At 42.0% G+C, this 20,330-nt stretch overlaps 3 protein-coding genes across 4 annotated transcripts; 1 reads left to right on the plus strand and 2 right to left on the minus strand.

The window, feature by feature from the left end:
• LOC8063374 (protein POLLEN DEFECTIVE IN GUIDANCE 1) lies at window positions 245–6,557 on the minus strand. Its single transcript, XM_002466522.2, has 11 exons — window positions 5,798–6,557; window positions 5,228–5,379; window positions 4,713–4,816; window positions 3,672–3,760; window positions 3,502–3,575; window positions 3,279–3,429; window positions 2,816–2,983; window positions 2,279–2,376; window positions 2,056–2,178; window positions 877–945; window positions 245–788 (listed from the first exon to the last, which is right to left on the minus strand). The coding sequence occupies exons 1-11, from the start codon at window positions 6,375–6,377 to the stop codon at window positions 588–590; spliced, it is 1,809 nt and encodes a 602-aa protein (XP_002466567.2). The 5' UTR covers window positions 6,378–6,557; the 3' UTR covers window positions 245–587.
• Window positions 8,365–14,717, plus strand: LOC8063375 (probable phosphoribosylformylglycinamidine synthase, chloroplastic/mitochondrial). 2 transcript variants are annotated; one of them, XM_021450374.1, is made up of 5 exons: window positions 8,365–8,647; window positions 8,831–8,903; window positions 9,528–9,646; window positions 9,721–13,916; window positions 14,454–14,717. In XM_021450374.1, exons 3-4 carry the CDS (start codon window positions 9,581–9,583, stop codon window positions 13,909–13,911), a joined length of 4,257 nt encoding a protein of 1,418 aa, XP_021306049.1. In that variant the 5' UTR covers window positions 8,365–8,647; window positions 8,831–8,903; window positions 9,528–9,580; the 3' UTR covers window positions 13,912–13,916; window positions 14,454–14,717. The 2 variants fall into 2 exon arrangements, with proteins under 2 accessions (XP_021306049.1, XP_002463993.2); XM_002463948.2 differs by lacking the exon at window positions 8,831–8,903.
• On the minus strand, window positions 15,611–19,985 carry LOC8062903 (GPN-loop GTPase 3). The gene is made up of 9 exons (XM_002466523.2): window positions 19,627–19,985; window positions 19,011–19,119; window positions 18,829–18,910; window positions 18,268–18,353; window positions 17,855–17,958; window positions 17,637–17,767; window positions 17,461–17,554; window positions 16,492–16,547; window positions 15,611–15,924 (listed from the first exon to the last, which is right to left on the minus strand). The coding sequence occupies exons 1-9, from the start codon at window positions 19,669–19,671 to the stop codon at window positions 15,825–15,827; spliced, it is 807 nt and encodes a 268-aa protein (XP_002466568.1). The 5' UTR covers window positions 19,672–19,985; the 3' UTR covers window positions 15,611–15,824.

Raw genomic sequence — 20,330 nt, forward strand, 5'->3', positions numbered from 1 at the left:
CATAGACCTGTTCGTGCCAAAAAAAAAGAAATAGAAAAACCATTCTGTAATTTGTCTCGAGAGCTTAACAGCTGTTAAGCGTTTGGTCATTCTGTAAGCTTGTTAACGTTGTTGTGCGATTAAACCCTGTAGTTATGGCTTTGTGGCAATGAAATTCGGACGTGCCACACTCTGCAAAAAATAAAGCTAGTGCATTGGGAAAATGATCATGAACAAATTTTATCGCCAAGACATGCACCAGAAATATGAAATAGTTTTTTTTTTCCCGAAGGAAATGTATAAACATGCCTTATATAACAGATCAGAACATCTTGGTTAGGTGACAGCAGATAATTTAGGCTGAAGCTGACTATGCACAAACGGAGGTCAGAAATAAACCGTAAACACCACAAAATTGGACTAATTTGTTCCTCGAATCGACAAAACCCTTGGAAGAAGGTACTATAATATTTATCTGTGCTGTACTATACTAACAATACTTCTGTCACCTCTCAGCAGCTGAAGTGCTTGCTGTACTTCATGCACCACAGCAAAATTTCTTCTCAGAGATGTCGTAACCTTAGCACCTGAATTGTGGTGCCATGTACTCAATCCGCATGTTGTTTTCTTGTGAGCCGTAGATTTACATACCAATTTGCAAGGCAGCGCAGTATCAATCCCACGATTATCTTGAATATGGCGAGCATAAAATAGGTCAGAATTGACCAAAGTAAAATCCAGAATATTCTCCAGATAAAAGGGCCAGCAGGAAGGAGGGTAGCATATACCGGGGTCAATACACGAATTACCTAAAGAAACAAGGCACTTTTTCCATGTAAGTAGTCTGTACAATGTAACATGGCACTATAGAGCATGGATAGTTGGGCGTGTACTTACAACACAAGCTGGGGCAAGGGGGATGAATGTTAGGTCCTTCTTATGGTCATCAGGTTTGTCATTCAAAATCTGTAGAGAATATGGTCATTAATGGTGGTTTAATGGATAATATTCAAAATCTAGGCAATCGAACTTCAATGCCACAAACTTTTGGTATAATAAACCAATCAAAGCAGGGAAACTGTGCCCCAAGGAGGACCTGGAATATATTGAAAACTAATGCTCAATGCATGTCAATCATCAGTTCAAATGGCAAGTTGACTTTTTCAGTAAATGCATCCTAACATATAAAACAAATTTGAAACACTGGCATTAAGATAAATATACCTAATAGAATACAGTAACACAGTACCATCAGAAAATTCACTGACAGAGAATTACAAAAATAAGCAATGCAGCAATAGTACACAGTGGCGGAGGGTGAAGCGAATGGAAGGGGGGGCCAAATTTTTTAAAGTCAGCTACAGTTAATACTAAAAAAAATGAAATTTCAAATGGATTTTCGTCTCCACCTTTTCCGCAACAGTCGAACAATCTCATTTTTTTCTTAAAGAAAAAAACGGAATAGAGTTTCTAAATGCACCATATTATGAACGTATTTGATTTGATTGCTAATCTTAGCATAACCATACCAAATTAACTAACAACAACTGTGAAAAAAAAAGGATACAAGAAACACAACATGTAGCAGCAAGAGGCGGAAGTACGGAGATCTGCACAACGACTATGGCCACCACGACGACGTGCCGCAAGCTTCGAACCGGTGAGTCTCGGCTATTGGCCCACCAAGCTGTTGCGTGCGTGAGTGTTGGCTGATGGTGTCTCAGTTGGCCTGTTTTAAAGTTCTACTAGAATGGAGGCCTAGATAAGTATTGGGCCTTGCGAATTTCTGACAGGCCAAGGGGGGGCGGGAGCCCAGTTTCGCCTCCACTGGGCTCCGCCCGTGATAGTACAGCCATCACAAAGTACATGTCACTTAACAAAATTAAACTGTTTTGTGCTTTTGTGCGTGTATGTTTTATTTTCTTTAACAGTTTAGCTTCATAATAATCAAGTACCTCTTGTGAAGATGTTCAACTACCTAATTGTTGCTTAGCTATCCATTTCTGTATGATTGTATCAAATGGCACACATCATTAAGCCTGAAAAACAGATAGAATCGAGATAAGCTCGCCTCACCTGCTTGCAAAGATCTTCCAAGAACTCTGAATAAGCAACTGGCTTTATCTCATTAAATTTTGCAAGGAAGGAATGTTTGATAGCATCAATAACTACTTCACACAAAAAAACCAATGACGCATTCTGCAGTGATAACAAACAAAATGTTTGAACGAGTTTTCAATTTGATAAAAAAAAAATCTTTGCATTGGAGGTACTGAAAATGAAAGAATACTAAACTTACAGTAAGAAAGCTGTCGAACCATGGACCCTCTGCTTCCAAGATATTTTGAGCAAGAACAAATAGCAGAAAGGCCGTGATGTGAAATCGCTCGATGATGTCTGCAAGTTACAATGTTATAAGCAAATAAGCAGCATCTTCATATGAATTAATTATCAAGAATAACAGCATATAAGATTGAACAAAGGTGAATATGAAGTTTGCTAAATTTAGATAAACATGATGATTGAATTTAGAGAACATATTTTGATTTTTGCCATCAAACTGCTGATTGAAGCTAGGTGTTTAGATCCTATGTAACATAAATGGTTTTGAACCTTACATTGATAAAAATGTACAAAAAACTATTTGTAGATGGTTCAGTTTTGCAAAAAATCCTATGTAGATAAACATTAATGAAGTCCAACTTAGCATTTTTTGACATGTTTAAGGGGCTAAGATGATGAAAACAGTAAGTAGTTCAGCAGGTAAAGAACCAAAGAATAAATACAAAAGCACATTGTTTGGAATAATATGCGTATAAATCATAAGCACACTCACCATAGTATACCAAACTATGAAGATTCTCTTTGCTAACACGCTTAAATACATTACTTTTTATCTCAGCAAAATTGTTTGATACCAGTAGAGCCAATAATGCATTGTTGTGGGCAATAATACATGTTGACAGGGTGATCGCCTGAGCTAACAAGACAAATGAATGGACAAGTATAAATTGTTAAGGAATTCAAAATTCGATGTTTATATTAAAATAGCAGCAGTAGTGATAATACAATTAAATCTACAATGTAATTAGAGCACATTGATGTCAAGCAAACCCATACCACTGTATATTCAATTGAAAATTTTGCTATTGCAATCACTAGATTCACCACCAGGTCTGTGTGTGACCTTGACCTTTATCATTAGGCAGTCAGGTGTCCATGATCTTATCTGGTTCTAATTCAAATTGCATCTACCATTTAAAGGGAAATTAACTGATGCAAACTGCAGAAAAGGATATCAAATGCAACAACGGCTATCGCCTCGTCCAAAATGAACCGCATCAGTTCAAATGTCACATTATCTGCCGAGCATGCTGACAACCCCTCAGCTGAGTTGAACAGAACTTGCAGCACGTCCTCACCGAATGATTGACAGAGTTTGTCAAAGATCTAAAACAAAAACAGAGGTCAAGCACACAAATATTAATAATAAATGTATACTTTCAATAATAGTATACTCACCTCTAGTACGTTGTATACGACATAAAGCTTGATCGTGCCCTGACCACGAATGACATGGTAAATTAAGCTAATATCTGACACAAAAAAAGAATAATTGTGGGTGGTGGATTATCAAATATGTAGGATGTGCACTTGTTCAAGCAAAAAAAAAGAGAGGGGGGGTTGCTAACCTATCATTTGCAAAGAAGCAACTCCAAGGGCTAGAACTACAAAACATCCATAATCTGATAAATCAGCAGCATTTGGCCGTCGAAACTTCCTGTCACAAATACATTGGATAAATAATTACATGATCTAGGGACTGAATGGGAACGAGTGCCTTCGTGACAATTACAGCTGGCACAAACAAGTCAATGGTAGAAAAGACACAACTACAAACATGTAGAGCAACAGAACAGGAAATGATGTAAAACAGTAAATAATGTTGGTGGTTTCTTGCACCGCTGAAGTTTACTACAATAAATGCTGAGAACATCAGTATATAAGCCAATGTACCAAATAGTAAACTAATATTGACAATGGAGGATACCAAGCATAAACTAGCCACTTGATTGGAAAAATCAAAACAAATAATACTTTTGCCTTGTCTTGCGAAGTATTGCTTCTAAACAGGTTATCTCTATTTATGCAATTATTCCATGGTTCATATTTCCTCTCAAAGTAAATCATGTACTGTATAAGGAGCTCAGTTTCTTTCAGATAGTCACTGCTGCATTTCAAACTGAGATTATCTTAACTAGAAAGTAAGTTCCCATACTTGTAAAGTTCCAATATGCAAGTTCACTAAAAAAAGTAAATCATACTTGTAAATCCCAAATGTACACTCCGATTGTTGAGTTAAACATCCAATAGATACTAGCTTATCAGAAAGATATGGTCAAAGTGCATTAAGTTTTCACTACAACAGGGTACTAGGTTTATGTGATAAGACCTATGAGCAAGGTTAACTATTAAGCAGAAGCTTCCCAACCAGAACCAGAACTGGTACCCTAAGACTGGCTCAGGTGCAATTATCTAAAACAAAAATTATATCACTAAGAGTTAAACTTTTTTCTGAACATCATATAAGACAACATCAAGCATAATCAGAAATGTCTCCGTACTGCCAATATGTTGCTAAACAACAGTTCAGTCAAAATTTGTTTCAGGCAATAAATAATTAAAATACTAGAACGTACTTCATTTAATTTACAGTAAAATTGCAAACCCACCTGGTCTTCAGCACCCGCCAGATGGTAATGACAATTCGTGCTGGCATAATTGTAAGCAACGACAGAAAGGAATCCAAGCAGACGAAGAATCCTGCGACAATTAGCTGCAGCATTTTACCATTATCAAACATCTCTCTCATCACACAAACAAGTGCATAATAAGTTAATAACTCCTGAAATATGTTAAGTACACACATAACCAAGTATGAAGTTCATCACAGCAGTCAATATACATTTTTGCCTATCAATACTCAAAGTCTCAAACAAGGACAAGATTTCATTCATGATTGTTCAGTAAAAAGTACATGGTGAGTTATTGGTTTCATCAACATGCAAAATTATTTTTTAAAAAAATTTCAAATTGTGAATAACTCTTGCATATTGGATCCATTTCCCAACAATGCCTGACATCAAGCAAGATAATAAACTAGAATAGCATCAATACTCGAAAGTTCAAATCACATGCAATGCAAGATGTGTTCACAAGTATTGCCATTAGAAGTGCAGAAGCATACCCGCTCACATCTCCATGGGACATGAAACATAGTGTTGTACACCCGCTGTCGCTTCTTCTCATTGCCTACTGCAATTGTGCTTCTTAGTGAACTGCCACCATATAGTTCCCCAAGGAAATATCTGAATGGTGAATTGTCAAGGCGCTCAACTTCTGCAACAGCAAATGGTTTATAGAGGTGTGAATATGCATGGGCTTGTCAACTCAATATAGAATAGCACGCTACTAAATCAGAATTGAATTTGAATCTACAAGTGCAATGAAAATTGGTCCACTAAAATAATTATTCTGTTTTGTGATCAGATCTCCCAGATTTAGTCAGATATGAAAATCCACCAAGAATGAACCAGCAATTAGTATTTCACACTCTGACTGTCTTTCCAGCCTAATGCTCTAATTCTAGGATGCAACAAACTTCACAGGTGTCATGTTCTACTTTGTTCATGTCTCAGAAATGAAGCAAAATTGTCTAAGATATTCCTTACAAAATGTGTTGTCTAGAATGAGAAGTGGTAAAAGGACCATCAAATTATCACAATAAAAGGCATACAGTGAACAGTGAGATCTGAACCTCCGAGAATGTTGCTATTATCCTTCATGTACTTCTCCCAATCCAGCGACGACTCCTTCTCCAGCTTCTTCTTCATCATGCCCCCATTCGCCTCAGGCCGCCACGCCATGGCCGCCACATCCGCCACCGCTGCAGCAGCAGCTGCAGCGCTCTCCCGCGTGCTGCTGCCGCAGCTGCTGGTCCCATCATCCGCGGACGCCGCCAACACCCTCGCGCCCACGGAGACGCTCCTTTGCCTCAGCTCCACGCCAACATAGGTCACGCAGCTCGCCGCAGACCTTTCGGCGTCCGAGCCCTCGCACACAGTCTCCGCAGTAGACCTCAGATCCGGGACCCTGAACGCCGCGGCCGAGTCGCCGCCGCCCTCCACGCACGGCTCCTGCTCCCCCTCCGAGGCCGCCTCGTCGATCGGAGGGCTCCGGAACCCACGCTTGCGCTTGGACCGCCTCCTGCGCCGGCGTTGTCCATCAGACGTGGTGTCGGGCAGGGAGCGCGGGGAGATATCGTCTGCGTTGTCGGCGGTGAGGTCGCCCGCGAGCAGCTCGAAGGATAGCTGGCGGCCGCCAGATCGGACCGACATGGGAAGCGATGGCGTCGGTGGCGGGGGTCGGTGCGGCGCACGGCGAGGAGGCGTCGGGAGCCCCCTCGCGAATCCTAGGATCGGGCGTCGCCGCGCCGCGGGGCGGCGAGGAGCGGAGGCGGGGAAGGAGTAACGGGCGCAGAGAAGAATACTACCCTTTTCCGGTCGCGTTTATTATGTGCATCTAAATTGTTTTTTGTAATAAAATGGTTTTATATTATTTAAGGATTAAGGATTTATTTGGCATTTTGAGAAGAAGAAGACGGTCATAAGTGATGACATGAGAATGGGATCATGTCATCCTGCCATTCTAGGAAAGAGAATTTTCCTTTTCTGATCCTAATTTGGCTCTCGGAATTTGAAACCTTGGTAGTCTCTTTTTGCCGTGCCATTTCAGGCTCACGTCGAATGTTCTTAAGAAAAACCGTGCGTCCAAATAATTTTACAGCCCATGCAATTCTGATTCCTATGAAATTAACCAAATCCGTTCCACTTGTATAATGTGTGAATTTTATGCGTATTCCGGTGGATTAATTATATTTATGCAGAGAAACAAACGATTTCATTTTATTGTCACAAGTGTTAGTCCTTCAATCCCAAACATACACAAAACGATAATTCCCCCTGAGACATGATAAAGGAGTAATTTAGATTTAGTAATTAGGCAACCACAATTGTGCTACAACTACAAGTAACAACGCTGAATTAATTCATTCTTAAAGGTAGGTACTATAGATTGCATTTGCACGACAACAGGAAAACCTTCTTTGAAAATTGAAATTACAAGCACGTGTAGGACTTTTCACAAACTATTTACTCCAATGCTGTAGTAAGGCTCTTTGTTACTCATCGCATTGAGTTTTCTGCAAATCGATACTCCAGTACGCTGGAACCAAATGCAAACAAACCTGTTAATGACACCGAAACCAACCAAATACAAATGAAGCAAGGGACGGTCGACCAGGTAGTGCTAGTAGCTTACAGAACATCAGGGATACAGATGGTGGTTGTGCGTCTGGCTTCTCGATCGAGTGGAATCATGGGGTTGGGCTCATCAGAGCCGTCAGTGGGTGCAGCAGTTATGGTGGGCAGCACGAGGTGCCACCTGTGTTGCGATCATGGGTGCAGCACGATGGGCCGCGCTGCGTGGTGGCGTCCACCACCGATCTCCTCGTCGTCGTCGTCGTGGTGCGCGCGCCCCCGTGCCCGGGCGGCCCCGCCAGTGGTCCCGGCCTCGCACCCTGCGTCGCCGTGGTCGCCAAGAAGGTCACGAGCGCCATGACCAGCAGCAACCTGCCTGCGTGCATCGAACACGACGGTGCAGCGCGGAGACCCATGCCAATCGGCACAGCAAACGCCGACTCGCTGGGGACGTGACGATCTCTAGATCGTTTTGGTTGGGCTTGGGCTCTCCTTCCTTGGCTTGTTCGTGATGAACTAAGCCGGAGGAACGCATCATGCATGTGTATATATAGGGAAAGCAACGTTGATGCATCACGGCAGTAGTCGGCAGGAAATAGGGTGCCATTTTCCCGAGATCCTCGGTGAAGTACGCGCGAAGCTTTCTCGGGTTACAGTAGTTTCTATGACCGGGGCTCGCGGTTGTTCCATTGCCCTTGCTCTTGAACGCCCACAAATGCTGCAGTGTCTCGTCTCGCAAAAAAAAAAAATGCTGCAGTGTCTCAGAAGTCAGAAAGACACAAACGTACGCGTCGCGGGGTACTTACCGAGAGTTTTCATGGAACCAACACCATGTGAAAAAAAAAATTCGGGTGACTGCAATCGGGGGCCGGGCCGGCGGAAAGGTAAAGCTCAGTGACTGCGGCAACAGCTGGGCCAGCTCTCCCCGCGCTCCAGTAAATCCCCTTAGAATCCGTGGCCCAACAAACATTGCGTTGGGCCGACAGGCGGCGGCCACGTTGGTTAGGACCGGCCCAATAACGTCAATAACATTGCGCTGTGGTGCGTGAGTGCGAAAGGCATCTTTGCCTTCCCTTTTTCTCCTCCCCTTTTCTCTCGCGCTCGCAGCGGCGGCGGCTGCTTCTCCAGTTCTCCGTCTCCTGCTTCACCGCAAGCTTGTCTCCTCGTATTCGGCGCGCCGCCGGGGAACACTCCCGGCCTCCGCCCGAGCGAAGCGAAGCGTAGTGGAGCGGAGCGGAGCGGAGCGTTCCGGCCGCGCCTCCGAGGAGTTCATTTCACGGTGCTGTTGTCCTACTCGTCCTTTTTCCCGTCTGGCTTGACTGGCGCGTTGATTCCTGCGTCTTTCGTTGGTAAGGAACCCTATGTTCATATGTATTTTCTGGGTCGACTGTTTCTGAGAGTTTGTTTTGTGCCTAGAGCCATCGAATCCAAATCTCATACGTTCTTCTTCGATTCTTCCAGTTTGTTTCATTGTTTCTGTTTTTGTTTTGCAAAACTTGGTGAGTACTGACTACTGAATAACTATCTACTAGTCGCAGTTTACTACTTTGTTTTTTTGAGGTTCGGCTACTGATCAAAGCAGCTTGGAGTGGTAAAAGTATTGAGGTCAGTGTCCACTGGTTCCGAGTTCAGACAGCCTGACAGTTAAAACCAAGATATTTTGAACCATGTACATGTCGCTGTCTTGACTCGTGAGACAACACTAGGTCACTACTGTATGCTACCAATAATATATGCAGTATATCTAGGAACATCTATGTTTGACAGCTTGCATGCGTATAGGGTGTACACAGCGTAGTGCCGTAGTTGTACTAGCTGGTAAATTTGGTTCAGGGCTTAACAGCGCTATTTACTACAGCAATTGTATTTTACAACAATTTAGAAGACAAGTTGTTTAGCATCGCATGAATAATGGAGCAAGTTAGCACACTAACGTGGTGAGCCTGTAGAAATAGTTTTCTTTAATCTTGTCTCTGCATTTTTCACACGAGGAACTGTTTTGCATGACTTTATTAGTACCACTACCCTCCTGACATTTGAAATGGCACCGTAATCTTTGGGATGACAAATAAATTGAGGAACTTGTTCAAAAGAAATGATCTCCTATCATGATTGTTTTATCTTCTTTGATTTGGCATGCTCAAATCTCTCTGTACACTTATATCTTTGCATCCCTTCTATAATTTCACGCTTGATTCAACATAACCCTGGTTCCCAATCCATGTGCAGATCTCCCATTCTCTTTTGACAAGAAATAAAAAATAAAAATCCTGTGGTTTGGGATGGCATCACCTGGCCAAATGACGGCAAGCAATCTGTTACGGACTGAAGGCTTTCCTGGAAATATGGTATACAGTCTATGAAATAACACAATTTGTTTTTGGCTTGCATTAGCTTCTTCTTATGTTTGCTCTCTACATAGGGAAAAAGATGTGGTTTAATTCCTGCGAGAAGTCTTGGGTCAAGAAGATTGCGAATGACTCAACACTGCTTCCATCAACAGCATATTTGTTGGCCACGTCTACAAAGAGTTATGACTCGTAATATCCGATTGCCATCATCTCCTGGGGCCGTGGCATCCAAGGGGTTTGACAGTCCATTAGTTGAGAAACCTGATACTGCGTTGGATGTTGGAATTATTCACCTGTACCGTATCCCATTTCTTCAAGGAAGTGAAACCATGGAGCTGCTCAGGAAAGTGAAGGCGAAGGTTTCTGCTAATATTGTTGATATACTGACTGAGCAGTGCTTCAACATTCAATTGGACAATCCACTCACTCCTGAGAAGCTTTCAACGCTTCATTGGCTCTTAGCAGAAACTTATGAACCTGAGAAGTTGCAAACTAGGAGCTTTCTGGAGGATGAAGAATCTAGAAATTCTTGTACTGTCATTGTTGAGGTTGGTCCCCGGATGACATTTTCAACAGCATTCTCGACCAATGCTGTCTCAATTTGTAAATCTCTCTCGTTAGTAGAAGTAACACGACTGGAGAGATCAAGAAGATACCTTTTGTGCCTTGAGCCTGGTAGTGACCCACTTGATGAAAGTCAGCTCAAAGAATTCACTGCATTGGTTCATGATAGAATGACAGAGTGCATTTATCCCAACAAGCTCACATCATTTCAATCAGATGTAGTTCCTGAACCTGTTCATGTTGTTCCAGTCATTGAAAGGGGAGAAAAAGCATTGGAAGAAATAAATGTGAGGATGGGACTTGCTTTTGATAAACAAGATATTGACTACTATACACACCTCTTCAGAGATGATATTAAACGCAATCCAACTACCGTGGAACTTTTTGATATTGCACAATCCAATAGCGAACATAGCAGACATTGGTTTTTTAATGGAAAGCTTGTAATAGACGGAGAGATCATGCCAGCCACTTTGTTCCAGTTAGTGAAGAGTCCCCTGAAAGCCAACCCCAATAACTCTGTCATCGGATTCAAGGATAACTCGAGTGCAATAAAAGGATTCCCAGTAAATCAGCTACGCCCAACAATTCCAGGTTTCACTTCACCATTATCCATTATCATGCGTGAGCTAGATATTTTATTCACAGCAGAAACCCATAATTTTCCATGTGCTGTTGCACCATACCCTGGAGCTGAGACAGGTGCAGGTGGACGTATAAGGGACACACATGCCACTGGGAAGGGTTCATTTGTTGTTGCATCCACTGCTGGTTACTGTGTTGGTAATCTTCGAATTGACAATTCAAATGCACCCTGGGAGGACCCTTCATTTTCTTACCCAGTGAATCTGGCCTCTCCATTGCAAATTCTTGTTGATGCTAGTGATGGTGCATCTGACTATGGGAACAAATTTGGTGAGCCTCTAATTCAGGGATATACCAGAACATTTGGAATGAGGTTGCTAAATGGGGAGCGGCGTGAATGGTTGAAGCCTATAATGTTCAGTGGAGCTATAGGGCAAATTGACCATGCACACATATCAAAGGATGACCCAGAAATTGGCATGCTAGTTGTGAAGATTGGTGGTCCAGCGTACCGAATTGGCATGGGTGGTGGTGCTGCCTCGAGTATGGTTAGTGGCCAGAATGATGCAGAGCTTGATTTCAATGCAGTACAGCGTGGAGATGCCGAGATGGCACAGAAATTGTATCGTGTAGTCAGGGCATGTGCAGAAATGGGAGAGAGCAATCCTATCATCAGCATTCATGATCAGGGTGCAGGAGGAAATTGTAATGTTGTGAAGGAAATAATATATCCCAAGGGAGCTGAAATTGATATCCGTTCAATTGTTGTTGGTGATCATACATTGTCTGTCTTGGAGATATGGGGTGCTGAGTACCAGGAACAGGATGCACTACTTGTGAAACCTGAGAGCAGAAGCCTGTTAGAATCGCTTTGTGAGAGGGAAAGAGTTTCAATGGCTGTCATTGGGAAAATTGATGGCTGTGGAAAAATTGTGTTGATTGATAGCGCTGCTGTGGAGCATTCAAAGCTGAATGGCCTCCCTCCTCCAACCCCTGTTGAAGAACTTGAGCTTGAAAAGGTTTTAGGAGATATGCCTCAGAAGACCTTTGAGTTCAGGCGTGTTTCTCAAGTCACAGAGCCTTTAGACATTGCACCCGGGGTTACACTACTAGATGCTCTGAAGCGAGTATTAAGGCTCCCATCCGTTTGTTCAAAACGTTTCTTGACCACTAAGGTTGATAGGTGTGTGACAGGTCTTGTTGCACAACAGCAGACAGTTGGGCCTCTCCAACTCCCGCTTGCTGATGTGGCTGTGATTGCACAGACGTACACAGACCTAACAGGTGGTGCTTGCAGCATTGGAGAACAACCAATAAAGGGTTTGCTTAATCCTAAGGCCATGGCCAGACTTGCTGTTGGGGAGGCCTTGACTAATCTTGTTTGGGCTAAGGTTACATCACTTGCTGATGTCAAAGCAAGCGGGAATTGGATGTATGCTGCAAAGCTTGATGGCGAAGGTGCAGATATGTATGATGCAGCTGTTGCATTGGCTGACTGCATGATTGAACTTGGTATTGCGATAGATGGGGGCAAGGACAGTCTTTCCATGGCAGCTCAATGTGATGGTGAAGTCGTCAAGGCTCCTGGAAATCTGGTCATCAGTACTTACGTGACATGTCCTGATATAACATTGACAGTAACCCCTGATTTGAAGCTCGGTAAGGATGGAGTTCTTCTGCATATTGATCTTGCTAAAGGAAATCGCCGTCTCGGTGGTTCTGCTCTTGCACAAGCATTTGATCAAATTGGAAATGATTGCCCGGACATTGATGATGTTCTGTACTTGAAGAAGGTATTTGAGGCCATTCAGGAATTGCTCAGTCAACGTCTTATTTCAGCAGGTCATGACATAAGCGACGGTGGCCTTATTGTGAGTGTTCTTGAGATGGCATTTGCTGGTAACTGTGGTTTTAAGCTCGACATAGACTTAGAAGATAGGAGCCTTATTGAAGGACTTTTTGCAGAGGAGCTTGGCCTCATTATTGAAGTACACTCAAAATATCTCAACATTGTGAAGCAAAAGCTTGAAATAGCAGGCATTTCCGCTAATGTTATTGGAGAAGTTACTACTTCACCAGAAATAGAAGTTTTTGTTGATGGTAATCTGCATCTCAAGGAAAAAACTTCGGATCTCAGGGATCTGTGGGAGGAAACAAGCTTCCAGCTTGAGGAGCTACAACGTCTGAAATCTTGTGTCAAACTTGAGAAAGAAGGACTAAAATGCAGGACATCACCATCATGGTCTCTGTCTTTTACCCCCAAATTCACAGATGGGAAACTGCTGACTGCTTCCTCGAAACCAAAGGTTGCCATCATTCGTGAAGAAGGGAGCAATGGGGACAGGGAGATGGCTGCTGCATTCCACGCTGCTGGATTTGAACCATGGGATATTACAATGTCAGACCTCTTGGCTGGGAAGTCTTCTCTCAAGGAGTTCCGTGGGATTGCGTTTGTTGGTGGTTTCAGCTATGCAGATGTGCTGGATTCAGCGAAAGGCTGGGCTGCATCAATCAGGTTTAACCAACCCCTCATTCAGCAATTCCAGGACTTCTACCATAGGCCAGACACATTTAGCCTTGGAGTATGTAATGGTTGTCAGCTTATGGCTCTTCTTGGCTGGGTGCCAGGACCACGTGTTGGAGGTTCTCTTGGTACAGGTGGAGATATGTCCCAGCCGAGATTTATTCACAATGAATCTGGTCGTTTTGAGTGCCGGTTTACCAGTGTGTCCATTGGCGATTCTCCTGCTATTATGTTCAAAGGGATGGAAGGTTCCACCTTGGGTGTTTGGAGTGCTCATGGCGAGGGAAGAGCTTTCTTCCCAGATGAAAATGTTCTAGCTACTGTTGTGAAGTCTAATCTGGTTCCTGTGCGGTATTGTGATGATTCTAACAATATTACTGAGACCTATCCCTTCAATCCTAATGGTTCTCCACTAGGTATAGCAGCCCTTTGCTCACCTGATGGGAGGCACCTGGCTATGATGCCGCATCCAGAGCGTTGCTTCATGATGTGGCAATATCCCTGGTATCCCAAGGAATGGCAGGTTGAGAAGAGTGGCCCCAGCCCTTGGCTGCGAATGTTCCAGAATGCTAGAGAATGGTGTTCGTAGTGCAGGTAATTCAATCTTATGAGCTATTTTCCACTTATGTTTGTGGCACTTGGAATTCAATTTTCATAGAACCTTAGCTTCATGTGACACAGTGCACTGTTTCATTTCAGTAGAACAGAGGTTGTTATAGAACGGAGAATGTTATTAACATGTGAAGTTCCATTTAATCGAACCTTATTCTTTCCTGCAGTATTCTGTCAAATAAGAACCTATTCTTTTCAAAGTACACTTTTTGAACCTTTGATGCTGTACAGAAGCAGTGTATTGGATAGAACTATTCAAATAGATTCGATGACCCAGTTAGCTTGGCTGTCAGACAAGTTAGCAAAACCATCAATTAGTTCAAAATGACTAATAAACTTAAGCTTTTATTATAACTTTGGCTACCTTGTGTATGATTTTCAAGTTTATGCTTTGGTATCGAAATGTTTTGTTGCATCTGTTGTACTATGACCTTTCTTGCTCGTTTCCAGTGTTTTGTATGGTGCTTCTTCCCATATTATGCTTACTAGTTCTTTTTTCCAAACATTATGATTTTGCAGGGCAGCTTCCTGCTGCAAGGATGTAGTCACCGAGGCACCAGCTGTTAGAGTGTATGGATAATTGATGGTTGTATGGCCCCATTTGATGACCCCTTTTTGGCGGAATAAATGTGTTTTCACCATCAAACACATTATCTTGTAATAAATGTATCAAAAATGAAATTTTGAAAAATGGAGAACTGTTTGGTTTTCGCTAGTCGGTGAGGGCCCAGATCTTGAGTCCATATCCTGATGATGGTTATCAATGACACGATGAATACCCCATCCTGCCATCCATGGATCAGCATGTCATCGCTTGTCCTTTTTCTTGCATATAAGATTAAATTTACTCTTATTCGTCCGGGGCCTTTGATTCGTGCACTCGCTACTGATTTCCCAAGCAACGTGGTGAATGCTTATCGTGCTACTGCATGATGACGCATGAGTGTGAACTCAGACAACCACAACCATCTTGGTATGCATGTTGATACTGCGAGATAGGTGACCACCCATTCTGGTAGAAGCTTCCAACAGCTCAAAAACTAGCCAATGTGCCAGTGTTGATACTGCGAGATAGGTGACCACCCATTCTGGTAGAAGCTTCCAACAGCTCAAAAACTAGCCAATGTGCCAGCGTCTCACCGTTGCAAGGAGGGCAATATGCCCGAAGGCTTATGGGGTGGATTACGAGCCAACTGCTTTTTTTTTAGCTTTTTTTTTTTTTGAAATTGACACTTATTGATCACGATCTCCTAAATTAGAGACATAACTTCAAAGCGAGCTTAACGAGTCGCACCTTACTTAAAAATCAACTTATTTTTATTTTAAAAAAAGTTCACAAAAAAAATTACAACCAACCACCGAGCCAGCTCAACGAACTTAGTCCAGCCCAGCCAATAAACTACACAACGAACTTATAGTAGCACTACAAACAGCACCCATTGAATCCACTGGCGGAGCTACATGAAGGACAAAAAGGGCCATAGCCTCTTGTTTATTGAGAACTCCCTTAAATAGCTATTAAACTGGTGATTAAAATCAATGACTACACACATATTAAGCAAGAAATTAGTGCTGATGCCCCCCTCTTATTTTTTCATCAAGCTCTGCCACTGATTGAATCGATTTTGATAAACCAAGGAGTGATGAGAGAGAACACGACCATCAAGGCACAATCATTTTTACTGGAACTTGTAGATATGAGTGCTCTGCTTTAGTTTCAAACTTACATAAACCAGGTAGATGTCATCAGCATCCTATGGGCCCGTTTTTTTTTTTTTTTTGCATGCCTGCAGTCTGTGCCATACATATATAATATTCCCAAACGCCACACCTCACTACAAGACTACTACCAACTAGTTTGCAGCTCCTTCGGCATCCAATGAGGCAATTTTAGTCTTCGTCTTCGATGGGCTCAAAGTCCCTGACCTTCACATCAGCATCTTCCCCGTACTGGATACAGGTGTCGATATACGACAGCACATATTGTATGCTGCAAAAACAGGGGCATTTAGGGATGACTACATGAGGACAGAACAAATTCAGATAGCATGATAAAAGAGTTGAAATTTTGCATGTCCACAAACATGGCAAAAGAAATATAACAGTCAGCAAGGAAGAACGAATTGGTGATAACAATTCATTCAAGCTAGCTAAAGTCCCCTTCCTTTTCATTAAAATAACACATATCCTGTCACTGTCTTTCATAAAGTTGCCAGATTTAGACTTCTTTTTATCCCCAGGGCAGGACCTAGGGTCAAATCAGGCATGATTTTGTAACAGCAGTAGAACACAATAGTAACACATTTGTGGTGCCTAGTGTGCTACACTGCTACTGCATCAGAAATGAGGTGTCAAGATGGAAGTACGTCTTCCAGGTTAAATGTGCTATATGAAATGTGCATTTGTAGGCATAATAGCAGAGTACCATGCCACGGCATCCAGTGACAAAAGGCTACATGATCATAGTATAGTTTACAGGAGTTTTGCACAATACACTAAGAACCATAAACTTAACCATGTAAGAGATATTGTTAACATTAAAAAACAACAGTTTTACCTGCTTTCCTTTCTCAAATCAAGTGGTATGAAATTAACCATGCTGTAATCATCAACCTACAGGATGGAATTGAGATTAATATTGCAGGTTGATAGCACCAAAACAAGGTACTATAGAAATATTAAACATGACACTGATGAAAGCGAGACAAGTAGAATATTGGAATTAGTTCACATATGTACAAAGGAAACAAGAATATAGCATGTTAGTAATTAGTATATACAAAATAATTAAACAAGAATGCAAATGAATACATCTGCATGTTTGTACAACTTTATATCAATGCTTCTGAGCTTGTGGCCAAGCACAAAGAAACTGAACTAGTTCAAATGGCTAATGAAATACGCTTTCAGACAATCATAACTCCTGAGGCTTCCACTGGAACACATATGGACTCAGTAAAAGTAAAGCATTCAAATATATATATTACTATTTACTAGACTAAAAAATTAAAATGGTAGAAATCCATATGAAAATCCAGCACGATCTGAATTTTCTAAGATATCCCCAGATTTGGCAGGGTTTGCAATCAGAGCATTCCACAGATTTGATCTATTCAAGAAGACCTCACCATAGCCAAGAATCGGTAATAGAATACTTCCACTTCCCATCCATAAAAATTTAAAAAAAAAAAACAAAGGTGAATTGCCTGTGGTCCATTGGACAATAAGATACATGCACCATAGAACTCAAATATTAAATGTGCAAACACACTAAAGCTATTGTATCTGTATCTGGCTTATAAGACGTAAGCACCAAGGAAGACAATCTTTTACATGGCAGTACCACATTGAAGGAACATTAAGCTATACTTTTAGCATATCTTAACTTGGCAATCAATTTATATGCAAAGGATAAATTTAAATGCACAAATCCAACAATTATGGGTCCATGGCATCACTACAGAACTCTGATAAAAATATTTTAACAGTTAATGCTTGCATGAAGGATGGTTCATAGTAGGTCTACCAGTTCAGCTAAACACTTGTTCAACTTGCCAAATCGAGGTGCCATCTGTCGATTCAGCTGTGAAAGAAGAACCTGTGCGTTCGGGTCCAGGTACCTAGAGACACTGGAACATTAATACAGACAAGGAAATTCAAAACTTTGGAACTATGCAAGGGATGAAAGGAAAAAGAACATACTCTTCTACTTCTTTTTTGTTGGAGACTAGATCCATCTTTGAAAGGATGTTGATATGAGGAAGTTCAAGCTGAATCATAGCTGATAGAGAAGCCATGCAACCACTGATGTATTTCGTTACATCACTGACAAACTGGACCATGAAAAAACAACTGAAATCAGGCTTGTGTTTTTGTTTAATATCTTCATTGCCAAGAAAATTTCTATTCATGATTCAAACCTGTGAATCAAGAAGGTAAACAGCGCAAACATTGAAATTTTTTCGTTTCAGGTGCTCAACAAAGTTCCGCAAAACTGGAACATGCGTGAAGAGTTCAATCTGGCCTGGAAAAGCAAGATGCAGAAAATTATCAACCGATACATGTGATGTTGATCCTATAAATATGTATTGTTTTTCTTATATATAATTGTTATTAGAAAGACATATACACTAGAATTGCTAAACAAACCAGAGGTAACCCAAAATGGTCTTTGTGTATAATTGATGGACAAGTATAATGCACAGCTAGTAAAAAAAGACTGATGATTGCCTATTTTGTCACATTAATGTAAGTGGTAAGAATAGTAAGTGAGATGAAACCGTGCAACTATAAAGAAACAATCAAAGCATGCAAAGATGAATTGAGAATATACCAGGGCAATCAAACACAAGATAGTCATCATCCAAGTAGTTCTCTAGCTGTTCATCAAACCAATCATCCAAGCTGTCTTCTAGGTGCCTGAGGTTTTGTTAAAGAAACAGAAATTGAAAGTATAAAATCCTAGCAAAACAAACTCCACGAACATAAGGAGCAATATCATCATGAATTACGTTGCCATAAGTTAGCTAGATTAGTTCTTGAGTCAATCCATCCTGCAACATTCTCTGTCATATCAGTGAACATCCAATGATTGCATGGCCACGATCTACAGGGCTTATGTCTAATGATCAAACAAATGAACGGTGCCCTTTAAAAAAATATGCAATAAATGTTGAAACTCAAAATATCAGTCTCACAGAGCAACAACCAAGTGCAAAGAAAAGGTAACACAAATCCAATTTCAGCTCCTAACAGACTGGTTTTGCATCTCCAACCCATTAACAAGCAATAAGTGTAAATATGCACCAGCAACACGGCTAGTTCAGAACTAATCAACTAAATAGCTTTGGCAGCCTATAAAATAAACAAAAATAATGCTTAAATAACAGGATACTCCATGCAGTAGATGAGACCACCATTTGGCCCCAGCCCAATGTCCTCCATAACATCATCCAATGAAATCAGCTCTCTGATATCTGCCAAAATGCAAGACAATAAAAAGTAAGTGAGAGCAATACTTTAGTACTTTACTGTGGACAAGAGCTTTACATTGTAACACATAAGCAGAAAAATTACCCATATCTACAGGATAGTCAAAGTGCTCAGCAGCTGGATCGAGATTGACAATATGAATTGTCCTGCCCACAGTCTGGCAATGGTCGTACAAACTGGAGCAATAAGTTGACTGCAAACACACCACAAGTAACCAATTAGAGCAAGCTATCATCAACTCCTCCTTAATCAGACCCTAAACCTCAGTGTGGCAAGTATGCAAAAGCTAAACATCTTTTTGCAAGTGGTCTTACAAGTAAATGTGCAGATTAATTCATGTGGGAAGCAGGGGGTTGAGTTGGGAAATTAGTTCAGTGCTCTCTGTCCCCTCTAATCCAAAAGGGGAATGGTTTATCCAAACGTAAACCCCCCGAAACAGAGAAGAGGGAACAGGGAAATCGCCTCGCACGGGAAACGAAACCCTACCAGAACCAGATCACTACGAAACTAAGTATACCTGATCGAAATAAGAAGGAACTGAAATATGATAGCGGAGGGAACACCATCATCATCAGAGCCCTAATCGAACAGAGTCGTCCCCAACCCTGACTAGCGCCAGCGGGCGAGCCAAGCATCCCGTTTCCCAAAAGTAAGCGCGAGGGGGAGAGCTCCGGGAGTCGGAAGGGCAGGGGACCGGTACCTTGCCGCTCCCAGCGGGGCCGATGACGAGCTGCGCGTACCCCATGGCGGCGCGAGGGCGGCGGATCGAAGCGAGTCGGTGGGAGGGATTGCGAGTATAGTATTAGGACCTAAAAGAGCTGGAGGTGGGGTGTGCTACAGGATAGTTTGTGGTTGGGGGAGTGGGAATCAGAAGGCGGAGGAGATGGCGGCGGCGAGGTAAGCGGCGCACCAGATGACGGCGGCGAGGAGGGTGCTGATTAGGGCGGGCAGGGCCATCGACGTTGGGTTGGGACTTGGGAGTTGGGACTACCCTCTAACGCACTTGCTCAAATGGTCGGTTCACGCGGCCGGTCGGGCTTTTTTTTGCGGCGGCCTCGTTGGTTCTGGAGTCTGGGGCGTGGCCGTGATGGAAATCTGCCATCTCGTCTCCGCGATGCAAAACAACGACATTGGCACACGAAATGAACTTTGGAGGTGTTTAGTTCCTTTTTGTATCTCAAAAAAAATTCTAGATTTTAGTCTATTATTTTGCATATAATAGAATTAAACAACATATAAATTTTTTCGGAAAAAAGTAGTTATTCTTTATTTTAGATTGTGGCCTCAAGAGGCCAAAAGAGCTTAAGGGGGTGTTTAGTTCTCCATATAAACAAAATGAAAAATGTTAATTACTTTTGAGTGATGAAATACAAAATATCAAAAAAATTTAAGTCATGTTTAGTT

Source organism: Sorghum bicolor, chromosome 1, assembly GCF_000003195.3.
Source record: "Sorghum bicolor cultivar BTx623 chromosome 1, Sorghum_bicolor_NCBIv3, whole genome shotgun sequence".
In the NCBI taxonomy this organism is placed as follows: domain Eukaryota; kingdom Viridiplantae; phylum Streptophyta; class Magnoliopsida; order Poales; family Poaceae; genus Sorghum; species Sorghum bicolor.

Excerpts from the sequence above, each read along its gene's own strand:
- LOC8063375 (XM_021450374.1), top strand. The coding sequence starts at position 9,581 with ATGGCATCACCTGGCCAAATGACGGCAAGCAATCTGTTACGGACTGAA. Across the intron at positions 9,647-9,720 it reads AAGGCTTTCCTGGAAATATG|GGAAAAAGATGTGGTTTAAT; the intron begins GTATACAGTCTA and ends CTCTCTACATAG.
- LOC8063374 (XM_002466522.2), bottom strand. The coding sequence starts at position 6,377 with ATGTCGGTCCGATCTGGCGGCCGCCAGCTATCCTTCGAGCTGCTCGCG. Across the intron at positions 3,576-3,671 it reads TGCTTCTTTGCAAATGATAG|ATATTAGCTTAATTTACCAT; the intron begins GTTAGCAACCCC and ends TTTTTGTGTCAG. Across the intron at positions 2,984-3,278 it reads GATAGCCGTTGTTGCATTTG|TTGTCCATTCATTTGTCTTG; the intron begins ATATCCTTTTCT and ends AACAATTTATAC.
- LOC8062903 (XM_002466523.2), bottom strand. The coding sequence starts at position 19,671 with ATGGGGTACGCGCAGCTCGTCATCGGCCCCGCTGGGAGCGGCAAG. Across the intron at positions 19,120-19,626 it reads GCCCCGCTGGGAGCGGCAAG|TCAACTTATTGCTCCAGTTT; the intron begins GTACCGGTCCCC and ends GTGTGTTTGCAG. Across the intron at positions 17,555-17,636 it reads AACAAAAAAGAAGTAGAAGA|GTACCTGGACCCGAACGCAC; the intron begins GTATGTTCTTTT and ends CAGTGTCTCTAG.